Raw genomic sequence first — 14,288 nt, forward strand, 5'->3', positions numbered from 1 at the left:
TGAGGAAATGGCGAGCCTCAGTGGGAAACACTACAGACCCAACAGCACTATGGTTGGGCCGTCTCTGGCCGTGGTGGTGTGCCCCATGCATGCGGCCCCTTTCTCCGACCCATGGTGGACATCTGTTCCCCAACTTGCAGCCAATGCTGACTCATGAAGGTGGGTGGAGAGATGGATCAGCAGTTAAGAGTGCCTGTTCTTGGGCCGGGTGGTGGCGGCGCACGCCTTTAATCCCAGCACTTGGGAGGCAGAGGCAGGCCTGGTCTCCAAAGCGAGTTCCAGGAAAGGCGCAAAGCTACACAGAGAAACCCTGTCTCGAAAAAAACAAAAACAAACAAACAAAAAAAAAAGTGCCTGTTCTTGCTGAACCTGGGCTCAATTCCCATTGCCCACACCGTGGCTCACAATCATCCATAAACCCAGTTCCAGGGGATCCAACAAGAAGGTACATGGTGAACATACATGCATGCAGGCAAAACATCCGCACACGTAAAGTAAAATAATTGAATCTAAAAGAAAGAAGGAAACTGCCTGGGAGGAAGATGGCTGCAGCTGGTCACAAAGAGCCTCTCACAGTGATACCATGGGCCAGACCACATCCCTTCCTGCAGCCCACATCCACGAGCTTAACTCCCAACATCCACGATGTAATTGTGTCTGGGGACAGGATATTGAAAAGGTAATGAGGTCGTTAGGGTGGTCCCACTCTATAATGACTAGCGTTCTTCTAAGAAGATGAAACCAGGGGCTGGCTGTTCTTCCAGAGGACCTGGGTTCAACTCCCAGCACCCACGTGCAGCTCACAACCGTCCGTAACTCCAGCTCCAGGGGCACCCTCACACAGACACATATGCAGGAAAAACACTGGAGCACACAAAATAAAAATAAATAAACCAGAAGAAGAGGGGGAGGAAACCGGGACACAGACACATGCGAAGGGAGAAGGGAAGGGAAAGGTTCAAATCAGATGACATTGTACATCAAATGGACTGAACAGAGATCTACAGAACATTCCACTCAAATGCTGCCGAATACACGTTCTTCTCAGCAGCCCATGGAACATCCTCCTAGACAGGGCAGGAAGGCAGCCATTTGCAAGTCAAGAAGGGAAGCCACGAGGGAACCTTGACCTTGGACTCCAGCCTCTGGCACTGGGAGCTTGCTGTTGCTGGACTCCAAGGCCTGTGATTCTCTGTGACCGAAGCGGAGCCAACTAGCGTTATGCCACAAACCACAAATGACAGAGATGGTCATGTGTCTAACAGTACAGTAGAAGGGAAATGTCCCAAAGAAAGACAGGTAGGTCACTTGGATGGGGCAGCACTTTCATGAACAGCCCTGGGCCCAGGAGACCTTGGATAGTCCTAGGGTCCAGCCTTCCCCAGAGTCTGGAGGGCTCAGCTGGGCCTTGGGTACCCCCTGGGTTAAACCTAGGGATGCAAATATTAGTTTGAGGCTGGGTTCCTTCTAGGGACTTGGATACCGTGAGCTAGTGCCTTCTTTGCCCTCTCTGAGTTTGAGCCCTACCGCCACCGCCACCAAAGTGTCCCTGATCTGGAGAGAACCATGAGAGGAGGCCTGTGCTCAGCAGAGGTCCACAGCTGCTTCCTAGGCAGGGGTGTGCGTGTGTGTTCTCATCGAATATAGCAATGCCTGGAAGCAAAGATGCTGTATGGCAAAGAAACTTCTACACTATGGAGGAGGTAAGTTTCATCTGGGAGCCATCCTGGGCTTCTGAGTGCCCAGGCCAGCAGGGGAGTCTGGAAGCCAGAGAACAGGGGAGCCACCTCTGTGTTGGCTTCTAGGGAAGCTGGGCACATATCCATAGTCCTTTGGAAAAGCAGAAGTGGAGATATAAGGGTCTCCTCCAGCACGGGGGCCCCCACAATCTGTACCTGCTGCTCTCTGCACAGACACAGCCCTCCTCGCTGCTGACACCCAAGTCTTCCTTGGCTAGCAGTCACCTGAGAGTCACATTCACCAGTGTGACACAAGCGGCCTTTGCTCCACCAGGGGGCAAACTCCTGCTTTACTCACACCCATGTGATGCTGGGGAGACTGGCAATCCCAGAAGCCACCCACTTCTGAGCAAGAGTGAGTGGGTCTGCAATGCTAGCGTGCAAGCCCCCTCCTGCTGCACTTACCGGGGTAGCCCAGGATCTTCCTTGAGTCTCTCTACCTGAGCAAGTTTCCCGCCTTGGTCCTTAGGCTGGAGTTTATGAGTCTGAAGCTACTTGTGGCTAAAGTTCCTACTCCTTGGAGCAAGATGCCAACATGCAAAGCAGGGCAAAAAGGAGAGGGGCAGGGAGCTAGCCAGTGCCAATGCTGGCTCTGTCTAGCCTGGGCCAGCCATGTGGGCCTCCTCCCTCCCTCCCCGATCCCTCTGCCCCTCCCCCTTCCTTTATTACTTGTACCTTTCCTCCATTGGTTCCTTCTTTCTTACCTTCTTTCTTCATCCCCCTCTTTCCCTTTATTCAAGTTTTCTCTCCATAGTGTGTGTGTGTGTGTGTGTGTGTGTGTGTGTGTGTGTGTGTGTGAACATCCTCCTTTGGCTCAATGTCTTCCCTGTTCCCTTCTTGCCTGAGAACAAGGGTTCTAAAGTATGAGCTCATACAACAGCCAGGGAACAGTGGAAGACACCGGGAAGAGAAGCAAAGGACTCGAGCCTGAGCTCTCGGGTAAATTACTCCAAGGGAAAGTGCTTTTCGTTGCTTTTCCTTAACGTGACTTGGATGCATTATTGGTGATCCTGAGTTTATTACTACGGAGTTCAAAGCAGCGCAGTGCACGTTCTCAGCACTGGCGAGGCATCTCAGGCACACTGGGAGTCACTGACCAGTGAGTGAGGGCCGATGAACTGGAACGCGAGTCGCTTCAACGTTGTCTAAGCCTTCACCTTTTGAGCCCCGAGGAAACCGGTGCAGAGGGCAGCAGGTGGCCTTGAGTGTTCCCTAAGACACCAGTCTGTCAGCCATTCCCACTGCGTCCTCCACAGAGCAGGGCCTGGGGTGCACATCACCTTAGAGAGAGGGCTGGGTGTCTCAGACACAAGCAAGCCACTGAAATAGCGCTGACTTCTGAACATGTTTATTTTTCTCCTGCCGGCCACGTCCCTGAGCCAGGTACACTTAACTAGTGGGTGGAATTAGAAGTGCCTGGCTGCTGGGTGACGAGAAGCACACTTGCATATATCACCCCTTCCCATTTCCTCCCCCAAATGGAAAACCTTTTATGCAAAGAGTCCTCTGCATCTAATGTAGAAGCAAAATTTGTTTTCCCTGGCTTGCTGCCTCTTTGAAGCGTTAGCTATTTGGAGATGCAATTAACCACAAGCCTGCAGGAGCAGAGGCTCGGAGAGTTTCATGTGAACCTGAAAGAAGCTGGCCAGGAAGAGGAGACACCCTTGGAAGACGATGACAAGCCAAGCCTTAAGAAAGGGTAGCGGGGCTTTCTGGCTTGACGGGAGTGAGGGCGGCTGGCCTGCCAAGCTGGGCTCTCTACGCTGTGGGCCCCAGAGGCACTCTTCAACATGGCAGCGGCATCCACACGCTAATTTCCCTCTAGCTTTGGTCTTGACCTCATAATGGGGCCTGGCATCCCTTCACCGGCTCTGCAGCATTTCCTCCATGCAGGAGGAAATGCCGCCGCTTAGGAGCCTCCAGGGACACCTGTCTGTCACTGGGAGAAACTCCACGTGCCCCATGCTCTTCCTCCATCCTTTCCCCAGGCTTGAGGTCTGACTGGGCCCGCATTGCTAGCTCCGCGTGGATCCTCTGCTCTGGCCACTCCGCTCCGCCTACAGTGTCCTTCCATGTGTCCCATGTGTTCCGCTTCCTCCATCCTCCAACCCTCTGGATGGTTCACACTCAGCTTCTACACTCACTCTGGTGGCACTTCTTTTGCAAAGCCTTTCTCGAGTTTCCTTCGTGTCCCTGTCTTAGGTCAGGCCTCTTCTTCCCCCTATGGGACCCCTTGTTTTCTCTGCTCTTTATACTGTACCACACATACTGTTACCTGCCCATGGCCTCCGCTGTGCCTTAAACCTGGGCATTGTTATTTATCAAAGCAGGCTATCATTTGTTAATTAAATGCATTCCTTGACCAGCCTCCTTGTCCTAGGGTGGTCTTGCAATGCATCTTGATGTCCACAAGGGGGCAGGCTCCCTGGTGGGGCCTTGCTGTTTCTCAGCTGTCTTGAGTGCACTCCAGCATGAATTCTCAGAAAGAAGCGTGACTGGAATTGGGATTTTTTTTTTCCTCATTGAAATAGAGCAGGGCTGCTGTTGTTGGGGGCTGTCGCAGATCCTGTTTGTCCACAATGTGCAGAAACTATTTTAAAAATGGCACGTGCTACCGCGCTGAAAAGCACAGACGTTCATGTGGGATGTTCTTTCCTGCCCTCACTTTAAATCCTGCTCTGCTCATTCACAAGTTTGGAAAGGTACAGGGAGAAAACACCGTGACAGATAATGATGCTGGTTGAAAGGGGCCCACCTTTGTGACCTGAACTCTGTGGCCTCTAAGTGTCCACGATAGCCCTGGTCCTCAGGACCATGTGTGCAGAGTAAGGGGACCACAGGGTAGGACCCCCAATGCCTGGTGGATATTTTTTTTTCTTGTGAACTTTTTATTGGGATCTGTCATGGGTTGTGACTGTCACCTAAGGTGTCTCCTGGTTCTGTAAAGCCCCCCTTTGAGCCTCCCCACATCTTCTGCAAGGCGCGGAAACGCCTCTTCTCCGAGCTCTGTTTGCTTCCCGGTCGGTCTCACTTCTCTATCGAATGTGTCATCTCTGGCCTGTGCATGGTGCACCAAATTCCAGGAGCTGGGCCACAGCTGTCACAGTGAAAACTGAAATTGAGAAAAATGACACACACATGCTGTTTCTTGGCGTTCTCAGGAACTGGATGTGTCTTCTGCTTTTCTGTGGAAGGGCATGTGAGCCAGCCCGTGAGCGGCAAGCAGACTTGGTTCTGCACCCTCAGTCTGCAGGGAGAGGGCACTGGGTGTCATAGATGCTAACACTGAGCCTCTGGGAGGGCCACCCCAAGCCTAGAACAAACATCCCCTCACTGTAGCAGCCCCAGGTCCCCAGCCCCATCTCCAGGCCTGCAGGGCCCACCAGGTGCCTTGACCCTGCCTGGCCTTTGGTAGCTCAGCCCCCATGGACCCCAGGCTCCAGCATTCATGGGCTGTCCTAGCAATCCTGTGGCACAGCCAGGTACCAGGGACGCAGACATGCAGAATCACAGGCAGGTTTCCTAGTCATGTGATCATGGTAACCTACTCTTCCTCTCTGTCCTTCTACTTTCTCATGTAGAACATCGGGCTGACGAGGTTCATCTCACAGAGGGCTTTTTTTGTTTTTGTTTTGTTTTGTTTTTTGGTTTTTTGAGACAGGGTTTTTCTGTGTAGCTTTGTGCCTTTTCCTGGAACTCACTCTGTAGTCCAGGCTAGCCTCAAACTCAGAGATCCGCCTGGCTCTGCCTCCCAAGTGCTGGGATTAAAGGCGTGCGCCACCACTGCCTGGCCTCACAGAGTTTTTATGAGTATTCAACTACTTCGTTTTCAATCACCTGACACTTAGCAATTCCTAACCACTGGTCACAACCACTTTCAAGCAGGATGTGGCAGCCCTTGTAAGGAGCGAGATAATAAACATTTCTAGTCCTGCAGCCCGTATAGGTGGCAGAGTACGCGTCTCATCTGTGGTTGTGGTGCAGAAGAGGCCCTAGATGCTACATAAAGCAGTGGCCGGGTTGTTTCTAACAAAACTTTATTTATAAGGTCTCATTTCTAAGAGGATGTCTGCTCAGGTGGCCGCATAGTTAAGGGGTGGGAAAGGGGGCCAAGAAAGCAGAGTCAGATGTGTAGTGTGGGGAGGGAAGGAGACGGATGTCCTCCTGTAGAATTCAGAAGGGTTGGTACAGCCTCTTAGGACGGGCTCATACTCCACCTTGGGATGTATGGGAGCAGATATCTGTCCTGCCGGGATGTACAGGAGCAGATATCTGTCCCGCCGGGATGTACGGGAGCAGATATCTGTCCCGCCGGGATGTACGGGAGCAGATATCTGTCCCGCCGGGATGTACGGGAGCAGATATCTGTCCCGCCGGGATGTACGGGAGCAGATATCTGTCCTGCCGGGATGTACGGGAGCAGATATCTGTCCTGCCGGGATGTACGGGAGCAGATATCTGTCCTGCCGGGATGTACGGGAGCAGATATCTGTCCTGTTGGGATGTACGGGAGCAGATATCTGTCCTGCCGGGATGTACGGGAGCAGATATCTGTCCTGCCGGGATGTACGGGAGCAGATATCTGTCCTGCCGGGATGTACGGGAGCAGATATCTGTCCTGTTGGGATGTACAGGAGCAGGTATCTACCCTGCCGGGATGTACGGGAGCAGGTATCTGTCCTGCCGGGATGTACGGGAGCAGGTATCTGTCCTGCCGGGATGTACGGGAGCAGGTATCTGTCCTGCCGGGATGTACGGGAGCAGATATCTGTCCTGCGTTCCTCACATGTCCATAACATTGCTGTATATGAGCCAATGGGCACTCTGCTAGGCTGGGCTCCCTCGCGCATCAGTGAAGATGGGTCCCCCGAGGAGCCTGCACAGAAGTGGAGGGGGTGTAGGAGGGCTAAGGAAGCTGGCAGATGCTGAAATGTGTTCAAGTCCCCAGGCATCTCCTGCACAATCACAGATTCAGAGCGGCCCCCTGGTTCCTTCTGGTCGCTCAAACCCCACAGAGCTCTCCAGGCTGCTGCCTGTGTAGCCTTTGGGACATCCTCGTTTTCAGCTTCCTCCTCCCTCTGAGCTTGAAGGCTCAGTGGGAGTCCCACCAGCCTGGTTCCCTGGCCAGGGGCAGGGGGAAGACTAGCCAGAGGGTGTGGCCATGGAGCACGGGGCTCCCGGGACAGAGCTTGCCCTCCCCACCTCCTGGGACGAGTGTCTAAGTAGGCAGAGTCCTGTGCTGACAGACATGGCCAGGCTGTTACAGAGACTCCTCTCGAGGGGCTGATGCAGCAGGATTTGAGCTGGATACAGATTCCTTCCCTGCCTCCCTAAGGGGTTCTGTCCCCAGTCAGGCAGAGCATCCACTCCCTGAAGATGTTCCACGACACGAAGTTGGTCATAATTGTTACCCCATATACCAGCCAGTTTCTTGTGAGCCCAGGCTTAGGCAGTGGGCCACCCACTTCCTTCAATGCTCCAGGGTCTGCTGGAAAGACCTCAGGTGAAGGGGGCTGAGGGCTCTGTGACTGGGTGACCATGGTGTCCTGCGGGTGGTCTGGAGGACAGGTGGCAGGTGTAGTACTGGGGCCCATTAGACAAGGAGCAATGGCAGGCCTGAGGACCCTGAAGACCCGAGATCCGGATGCTCCGGCTCTCTTGGTTCCTGGACCCTGGATGCTGGAGGCAGACCAAGCACCGCTGGATTGCGCCACACCTTCCCCAGACCCTGTTCCCGTCCCCTTTGCTTGTAAGTTACCGCACAAAATAAACCTCCCTTTTAACTACGTGGAGTGGCCTTAATAATTTCACCAATAGGCTCTGGACAGCATGCATGAAGAATGTGGATGGTTCAGGGCCACTCAGCCAACGTAAGTTGCTACTGAGCGTTCTCGAGGGACCGCCTCCTTCTCCAGGGCCCAGGGTTCGACACAGGCCATGACCACAGGTTCCCTGGGGCTAGCCGGGAGGGCACTGATTTGACCCACTGGCAGATGGCTCGCGGGCTTCTCCCATTGGCTTGCTCTCCTTTAGCAAGTGCCTTGGGGCTGTGCGATGACTTTGCTTGGAAGGGTCTGCAGCTTCGCACACAGCAGTGGCTACAATCAGTCTTCTGGGGGCTGAGCTGGGCAGCCTTCTAAAATGCGAACACCACTATCCTTTGGTGGCTGTGGCTTATGGCAGAGCTGGAGAGAAGTTCCATGGCCCTTAATATAAGACCAGGGTTTTACTCTCAAGGGTTCCCCTAAGACGCAGCCATAGCTCCCAATTGAGCCACTATGGGGTCTGGAGCTCAGCGCTCTGCTTCCAACACTCCTCCAGTATAAAAGGGTAGCAAGATCTGAGTCTAAATCTTTTCTCCTGACCCATTACCCAGCCCAAGTTGTTAGACTTTTTTTTTTTTTAATGGTTTTTGGAGACAGGGTTTCTCTGTATAACAGCCCTAGCTGTCCTGTAACTCACTCTGTAGACCAGGCTGGCCTCGAAATCACAGAGATCTGCCTGCCTCTGCCTCCTTAGTGCTGGGACTAAAGGCGTGCGCCGCTGCTGCTGCCGCCGCCGCCGCCACCACCACCACCTGGCATTATTTGACTTTCTAAGCCTCAGTTTCCCCGTCTGATCAGTGAGGACTATATGGTTTCATTACTGAAGGTGATGCACTGTGAGTGAAGGAATGTACGCAGCACAGAGCCCACCATGAGCAGGGGAACCTTCTGTCACTGGTTGACATTCTCCAGCCACTGTTTAAAGGTGTAGCAGCATATATAGAAAAGACTCCTTAGAAAGAGTGTTTCACATTGTTTGCAGATTAGAGTGTTACCCTATTCTGACAGCCACCAGGTCATCCTAACTCTTCCGTGGTAGTTGAAGGGTGTGTGTGTGTGTGTGTGTGTGTGTGTGTGTGTGTGTGTGTGTGTAGGGTGAAGGCAGAAGGATCATATCATGCTAGTAATGGTCTCCAAGGCCTTTATTGGGAAGGGGGAGAGCATCTACAGTTGACTGATGGGCACTGGGCAAGGGATGTAACAGTCCCAAGGGGAGAGGAATACAGAGGAGGGGAGCCAGTCAGGGTGCAGGAAGGGCCCTCTCCTCCCCAAAAAGGCACTGATGGGTGAGCACCCTGGAGCAGGGGGTGGGGCCTATACACACAGGGTTGGCAGAACACAGGCGGTCTCGAAGCTAGATACAGCCAGCCAGGGGTGAACAGCATCGTTGAGGCCACAGCTGCGAGGGCTCCCACAGACATGAAGGAAAGGCCCCCTGAAGGCAGGCAGAACTTAGGAGGAGCAGCCCAGCCTTTCATCTTAGTGTTTTGTGCAATTAAAACAAAAACAAAATAAATATAACTTACACACACTTCTTAAAGGGCACTAAAGTCTAGTCTGGGGAAATTGGCTGAAGCAAAACCTTCGGAGAGTGCAAAGCAGGGCTGACCACCAAGAAATCTGGTGGCCCAAGAGCAGGAGGGCTCCGTGGACCCACATCTGTACATTGGTGCATGTAGCCTGTCCCGTGTCCCAGCACTTGCGTAGCCAGGACCTTGGGGGTCTCCACCAGGACTGTGAACATGGTTTACCAGACTGCTAGAGGCTCTGGGAAATTCCATCTGCGCTCTCTCCATTCCAGGGGGGCAGGAAGGAAGGGGGACGATGGTTTGGGAGACACAGTGTGGGTGCTAGCATGGTAAACACAGAACCCCAACGAAGCAAAACACCCTTGGTAACAGAATAACCCTAGAGAGATGCCTTTCCACGCTACTTTACAATTCAGCGCTAAGCGCTGTCCAGGACTGTCCTAAGCTCTTGCTGACCGGCAGCCAGTCACAGTACCTGAGCACATTATTGTTGACAAGTGACTCCTTCTTAAAGTGCTCGGTGAACTATGTTCTCTTACATACGTTAAACTGGTTCCCGGCATTTTTGTTCATAGCATAGTTTGCTTTAGCAAACGTTTTTCTGAGATGGCAGGAGGGGAGTTTTGGCCAGATCATAGCTACAGTCTCTTGGAATTCATGATGCCCCTTCCCAGCATGTACAGACCTCAGGGTCCCCTCAAGCCCCCGGGGGGCAACTACAGCTGCAGAGTCCCAGAGATCGCTGCCCGGTTGCTACTGCCCTACCCTCCCCCACTCCAGGCTGCCTGTCTTCCCAATCATGTGCAGTCACAAGGTCTGGGCTCACGGATGGGGGTGCGGGGTGGGGGTGGGGGTGTGACCTTTAGAAAGTCAGCCCACACAGGAGCTCACCCCATCTGAATAGGAGCCAGGAAGTTTAAATGGGTTCCTTTTTTAAAATCTGTACTTATACATCCTCGTGGGTCCCACCTCCCGCCCCCACCAACTGTCACTCACCCACCAGCATGAAAGGGGAAACACATGTGTCACATGGGCCAACAGTTCTTCTAGAACCCCAGGGAGCTAGGGTAGGCGGCCCAGACGACCACCCCTGCCCGAAGCTATCTTGACAAGTGTGTCCACATTGATCTAGCCCATTTCCCAGTCATGTCCCCAAGCAGTGCCTGCTGGCCTGGGACCCAGAAGAGCACCTGTACATGTGATCCAGGGTCTCTCAGTAAAAGAGGCGGTGACAAGCCCAGAGGAGCAGAGGACAGCCCCAAATGGCAGCAGAGCTGGAGTTTGGTCTTTTAAAAGTCACACAAGTTGTACACTCTTTTCAATCAGGTCACTTGCCTCACAGTTGACGTGTTGATTAACAATGGTCCCACCTCACGCCCCCCATGGCCCTTCAAGCAGCTCAGGACTCCAGGAAGGAGAAGGCTTGGGACAGCCCTGGGCACCCCTATGAACTCTGGAAACTACCTACATGACACAGAGAAACATTGGTCTAAGCCCTTCAAGTTGGAAGAGCAAGGGACTTCAAGGGAAATTTAGAAATCACTGCAGGAAGCCCAGATCCTGTTTCCCTAAGGCCTGGTACAGCCCAGATTGTTAGAGGTTCCCCCATGGAGGGACTTGGGGTCTGGAGGTAGGGGTGCCTGACTACCAGGGATTTGAAGGTATGAGAGTAGTCTCTGCTCCTAGGTGTGGCAGGCTCCCAAGCTGTTGCCGATCCCTGGAGGCGGGTGTGGGCCTTGAGTATTCTACCCAGGTCTGGACTTTTCCGTAGCAGGGCCGATCTAGAGCATTAAGCAGTGGCTCTAGGAGGTGGTGTCATCCCTGGAGCTCAGCTTTGCAGAACGACCCCTCTGAATTCACGGGCAGTGGTCCCAGACGGAAGAGCAAAGTTCTTTAGAAACAGTCAAGCTGCTCCCCATACTCCCGGCTCCTAGCCTGGCCTGAACCCCAAGAGCTTAATGCAAGCGAGGTGGGGTCCTGATTTAGCTCTAGAAACTCTAGAAAAGCCACACAGTGTTCCTGGAAGCTGGGACCCCTCACTGGAGGATTCTTTGCTCATAAGTCACATGCAGATCTCCAGAGGTTGTGTTCCCTTACTCCCAGAAATCAGGACCCTGGCCTGGCTTCAGGGGACCCATGGTGGGAGGCACCCATGGGGCTGTGTATACTGATGGCACCAGCCACCAGGGGGCAGAAGGACTCCACAGGTAGCCAGTCTGGGCCTGAACTTATCGAAGGGGTCTTCCAGAGGGAGGCTCAATCTCTCAAGACCTCAGCAGCCAGAGAGCCCATGGCCTCTTAGACCCACGCCAGCTCTAAGTACAACGGACTGCACAGGATGTGGGGCCTAGCTTTGGGTAATTCTCTTCCAGAAGGTAGTTCTATTTAGAGAGAATTAGAAACGCCACCTCCAGGCCCTTGTGTGGGAAGGAAAAAAAAAAAAAAAAGACCTAGAAAATCTCTTTTCTTCTCCAAAGTGTCCTGTAGTGCAGATGGGAGGCTCTGTTCTAGGTGGGCGCTCAGAGAGGAATGAAGGAGGAATCAGGGAGACGGGAGAGGCAGAGGCAGCAGGCAAGGCAGCATGGGTAGGCAAGGTGGTGGGGGCCTCAGGTGAGTGGGCTACCCTGGGACATTTCTGTCAGGATGTCAATGAGGTTGTTCAGCCCTGAGAGGTAGCCATCCTCCCGGTTTCCCTCCTGCCAGGGGATGTCATGTTGGAGGGTCTGGCCTTCCGGGAGGGGTGTGGTTTTCCCAAAGTCGATCATCCACACCTTGGCTTGCTCCTTCTTGTCATGGATGAAGAGGAGTGAGCTGCCAATGACCTGGAGGGAAATAGGACTGTGAGAAAGGAAGCCGGGAATCGGAGCCAGGACCGGGGTGGGGCAGGATTGGGAGGAGATGAGGTGGACGAACATGCTAGGGCCAGGAGGAGGGAGAGGAGTAGGGCTTGGAGGGGGAGCAGGGCTAGGAGGACACACAGCTGGGGTACGTGAGAGACTAAGAAAAGCCTGGGGCTATATCATCCTGAGGGAGACTTGGATCAACAATTTCACTTCCTACTGGAACTGGGTGTGATGGTGAGGGGTGTCAGTCAAGCAGGCAAGGCGTGGCCGTCAGGTTGAAGGCTCAGTACCCCACCTCATGGCACTTGAAGAACGGAGAGACTTGCAGGGTTTCTCGAATGGCCTTCAGCCGGTCCCGGTAGGCGATCTGAGGACAGAGATGGTCACAGTTTCACACACTCTGTGTTGGGGGGTGGGGCCGTGGCGTCCGATTGATTTAGTTCATCAGGGTCACTGAATTGCAAGCAGCAATGACCTTGTACTGAACACTTACTCCAACCTCACCTACCCGAGCTGAGCTCAGAGTTATGCCTTTCCCAGAAGTCTATGTGCCCCTCAGCCTCCTCCATGAGGGGGCAGTCAATCCCAGCATGCCAGTCAACCGTCAGAGCCCAGAACTGGTTGCCATGGTAACTTCCTGACCACAAAGTGCTGTGCCCCTGACTAAAGACAGGGTAAGGGAAAAGCTACAGTATCTCCAGAAGAGTCCCCTCCACAGAGCCTTACAGATCTTCCTGTGTTAGCAACAGGGTGCCTGATCATCCCCAAAGGGCCAACTCTGTGAGTCTCATCACCCACAACTACAGGGCCACTAGGGAAGCCCATATCACAGGGTTCCAGTGGTGACACAGGTAGGCAGGACAAGTCAGCAGTACCCTGGAGTCCCTAGCAACAGCAATCAACCCTTCCCTGGAGTCCCTAGCAACAGCAATCAACCCTTCCCTGGAGTCCCCAGCAACAGCAATCAACCCTTCCCTGGAGTCCCCAGCAACAGCAATCAACCCTTCTTGGAAATGCAGTCTGTGGCATGACTCTGAGGGTCTGAAATGCTCCGGACAGATGCCCAGGAACCAGAGGGCTGGTGCTGCAGACCTGCATGCTGTGTGCATTCCAGCCTTAGAGGTCTGGGCCTGCAGAAAGCAGGAAATTGCAAGGGACCTTCTTCTGTGTCAGGCCATCTTAGGTGTGACCTCTAGCTTTGCCTTTCTCTACCTGTGTGTCCTTGACCTCCCAAGTCTCCTTGACTGTCAAATAGAGACAAGAATGTCTGCTTGCTTGTCCTCATCAGAGGGCTTCTGAGGGGATTTGAAGAACGCTCAGTTCAACCCTCAGCTAGCAGCATATGTGCTAAAGAACTCCTGCCATAGTTCTCTGACAGGGAAGGGCAGTGTGCTGGGACAGAGTGACTGACAGCGCAGGAGAGTGAGTCAGTGTTCCCCACGCTTCCCTGAGCACCCATGGATTCTGGGGCCAGCCACATCACCTTCATACAGAAGTCTGGGGCTAGGGTTTCAGCAACACTCCTGGCTTAGCTAGGTTTGGACCCCAAACCCTGACTCACCAGGATGTTCTGGTTTCCTTTAGTGAATTCTCTGAAGGCCTCAGTGACCTGCTCTCTTGTTTTGGTCTTCTTGAAGTCACGGTTCACAGAGCCGTCTTCCTTCTGAGGAGGGAGTCACCCAGAGGGAGTCAGCAGAAGGCCCATGGGACGGACAGCTCATGATCATGACCCTCACGCTGCTCTGTGGAGGTGTCAGGCGCTCAGGGATGGTACAGGGAGGCAGGTGCAACCAGGCGATTGTCACCTGGCACAGGAGAGCCTGTCCTGGGCCCCAACAGAGCATTCACAGAGTGGCACCAGATCCCTGGCCACACACTACTTTAGGAAGTCTTAATGGTGTGAGGGTATCTGAACCAACAGTGGAGAAGTACCCGTTCTAAGCAAGGGCAGCAGGGGCCCAGGATGACTGAGAGCTCCACTTCCTGCTCAGAAGCTTGGTCCCTGGACCAGTGCCTCAGTGCATCCCATTAGTGTGCTAGTAGCCATCTGGATGATCAGGCTAACAGTCACCCTATCATAGGCTTGTGTTCAAGTGACTCCCATTTAAGAGTGACCCAAAGTGTGAGAGTCATGGTGCTGGCCATTTTTATGGTATGGCAAACAGAAGCTGTAAAGTGTCTCTAAGGGAAAAGACAAAAAAGAAATGTGTGTGTGTGTGTGTGTGTGTGTGTGTGTGTGCGCGCGCGCGCGCGCGCATATATATTTGTATACACACACATTCATATTAGTTCTATAGTTTCCAGACATTTACTTTGGGTCTTGTAATGCACAGCAGGTCGAGGGAACACTAT

At 53.4% G+C, this 14,288-nt stretch overlaps 1 protein-coding gene across 1 annotated transcript in view; it reads right to left on the reverse strand.

The window, feature by feature from the left end:
• Positions 1–10,421: 10,421 nt before the first annotated feature.
• The window catches only part of Itpkb (inositol-trisphosphate 3-kinase B), a 95,806-nt gene continuing 91,939 nt past the window's right edge, over positions 10,422–14,288 (reverse strand). Inside the window, exons 6-8 of the mRNA XM_059281228.1 lie at positions 13,498–13,599; positions 12,232–12,303; positions 10,422–11,915 (exon numbers count right to left, since the gene is read on the reverse strand). Of these exons, the coding sequence (XP_059137211.1) occupies positions 11,700–11,915; positions 12,232–12,303; positions 13,498–13,599 (390 nt within the window). The 3' untranslated portion in view covers positions 10,422–11,699. The remainder of the gene's footprint in view (positions 11,916–12,231; positions 12,304–13,497; positions 13,600–14,288) is intronic.

The sequence above is a fragment of the Peromyscus eremicus genome, chromosome 15 (genome assembly GCF_949786415.1).
Source record: "Peromyscus eremicus chromosome 15, PerEre_H2_v1, whole genome shotgun sequence".
NCBI lineage: Eukaryota > Metazoa > Chordata > Mammalia > Rodentia > Cricetidae > Peromyscus > Peromyscus eremicus.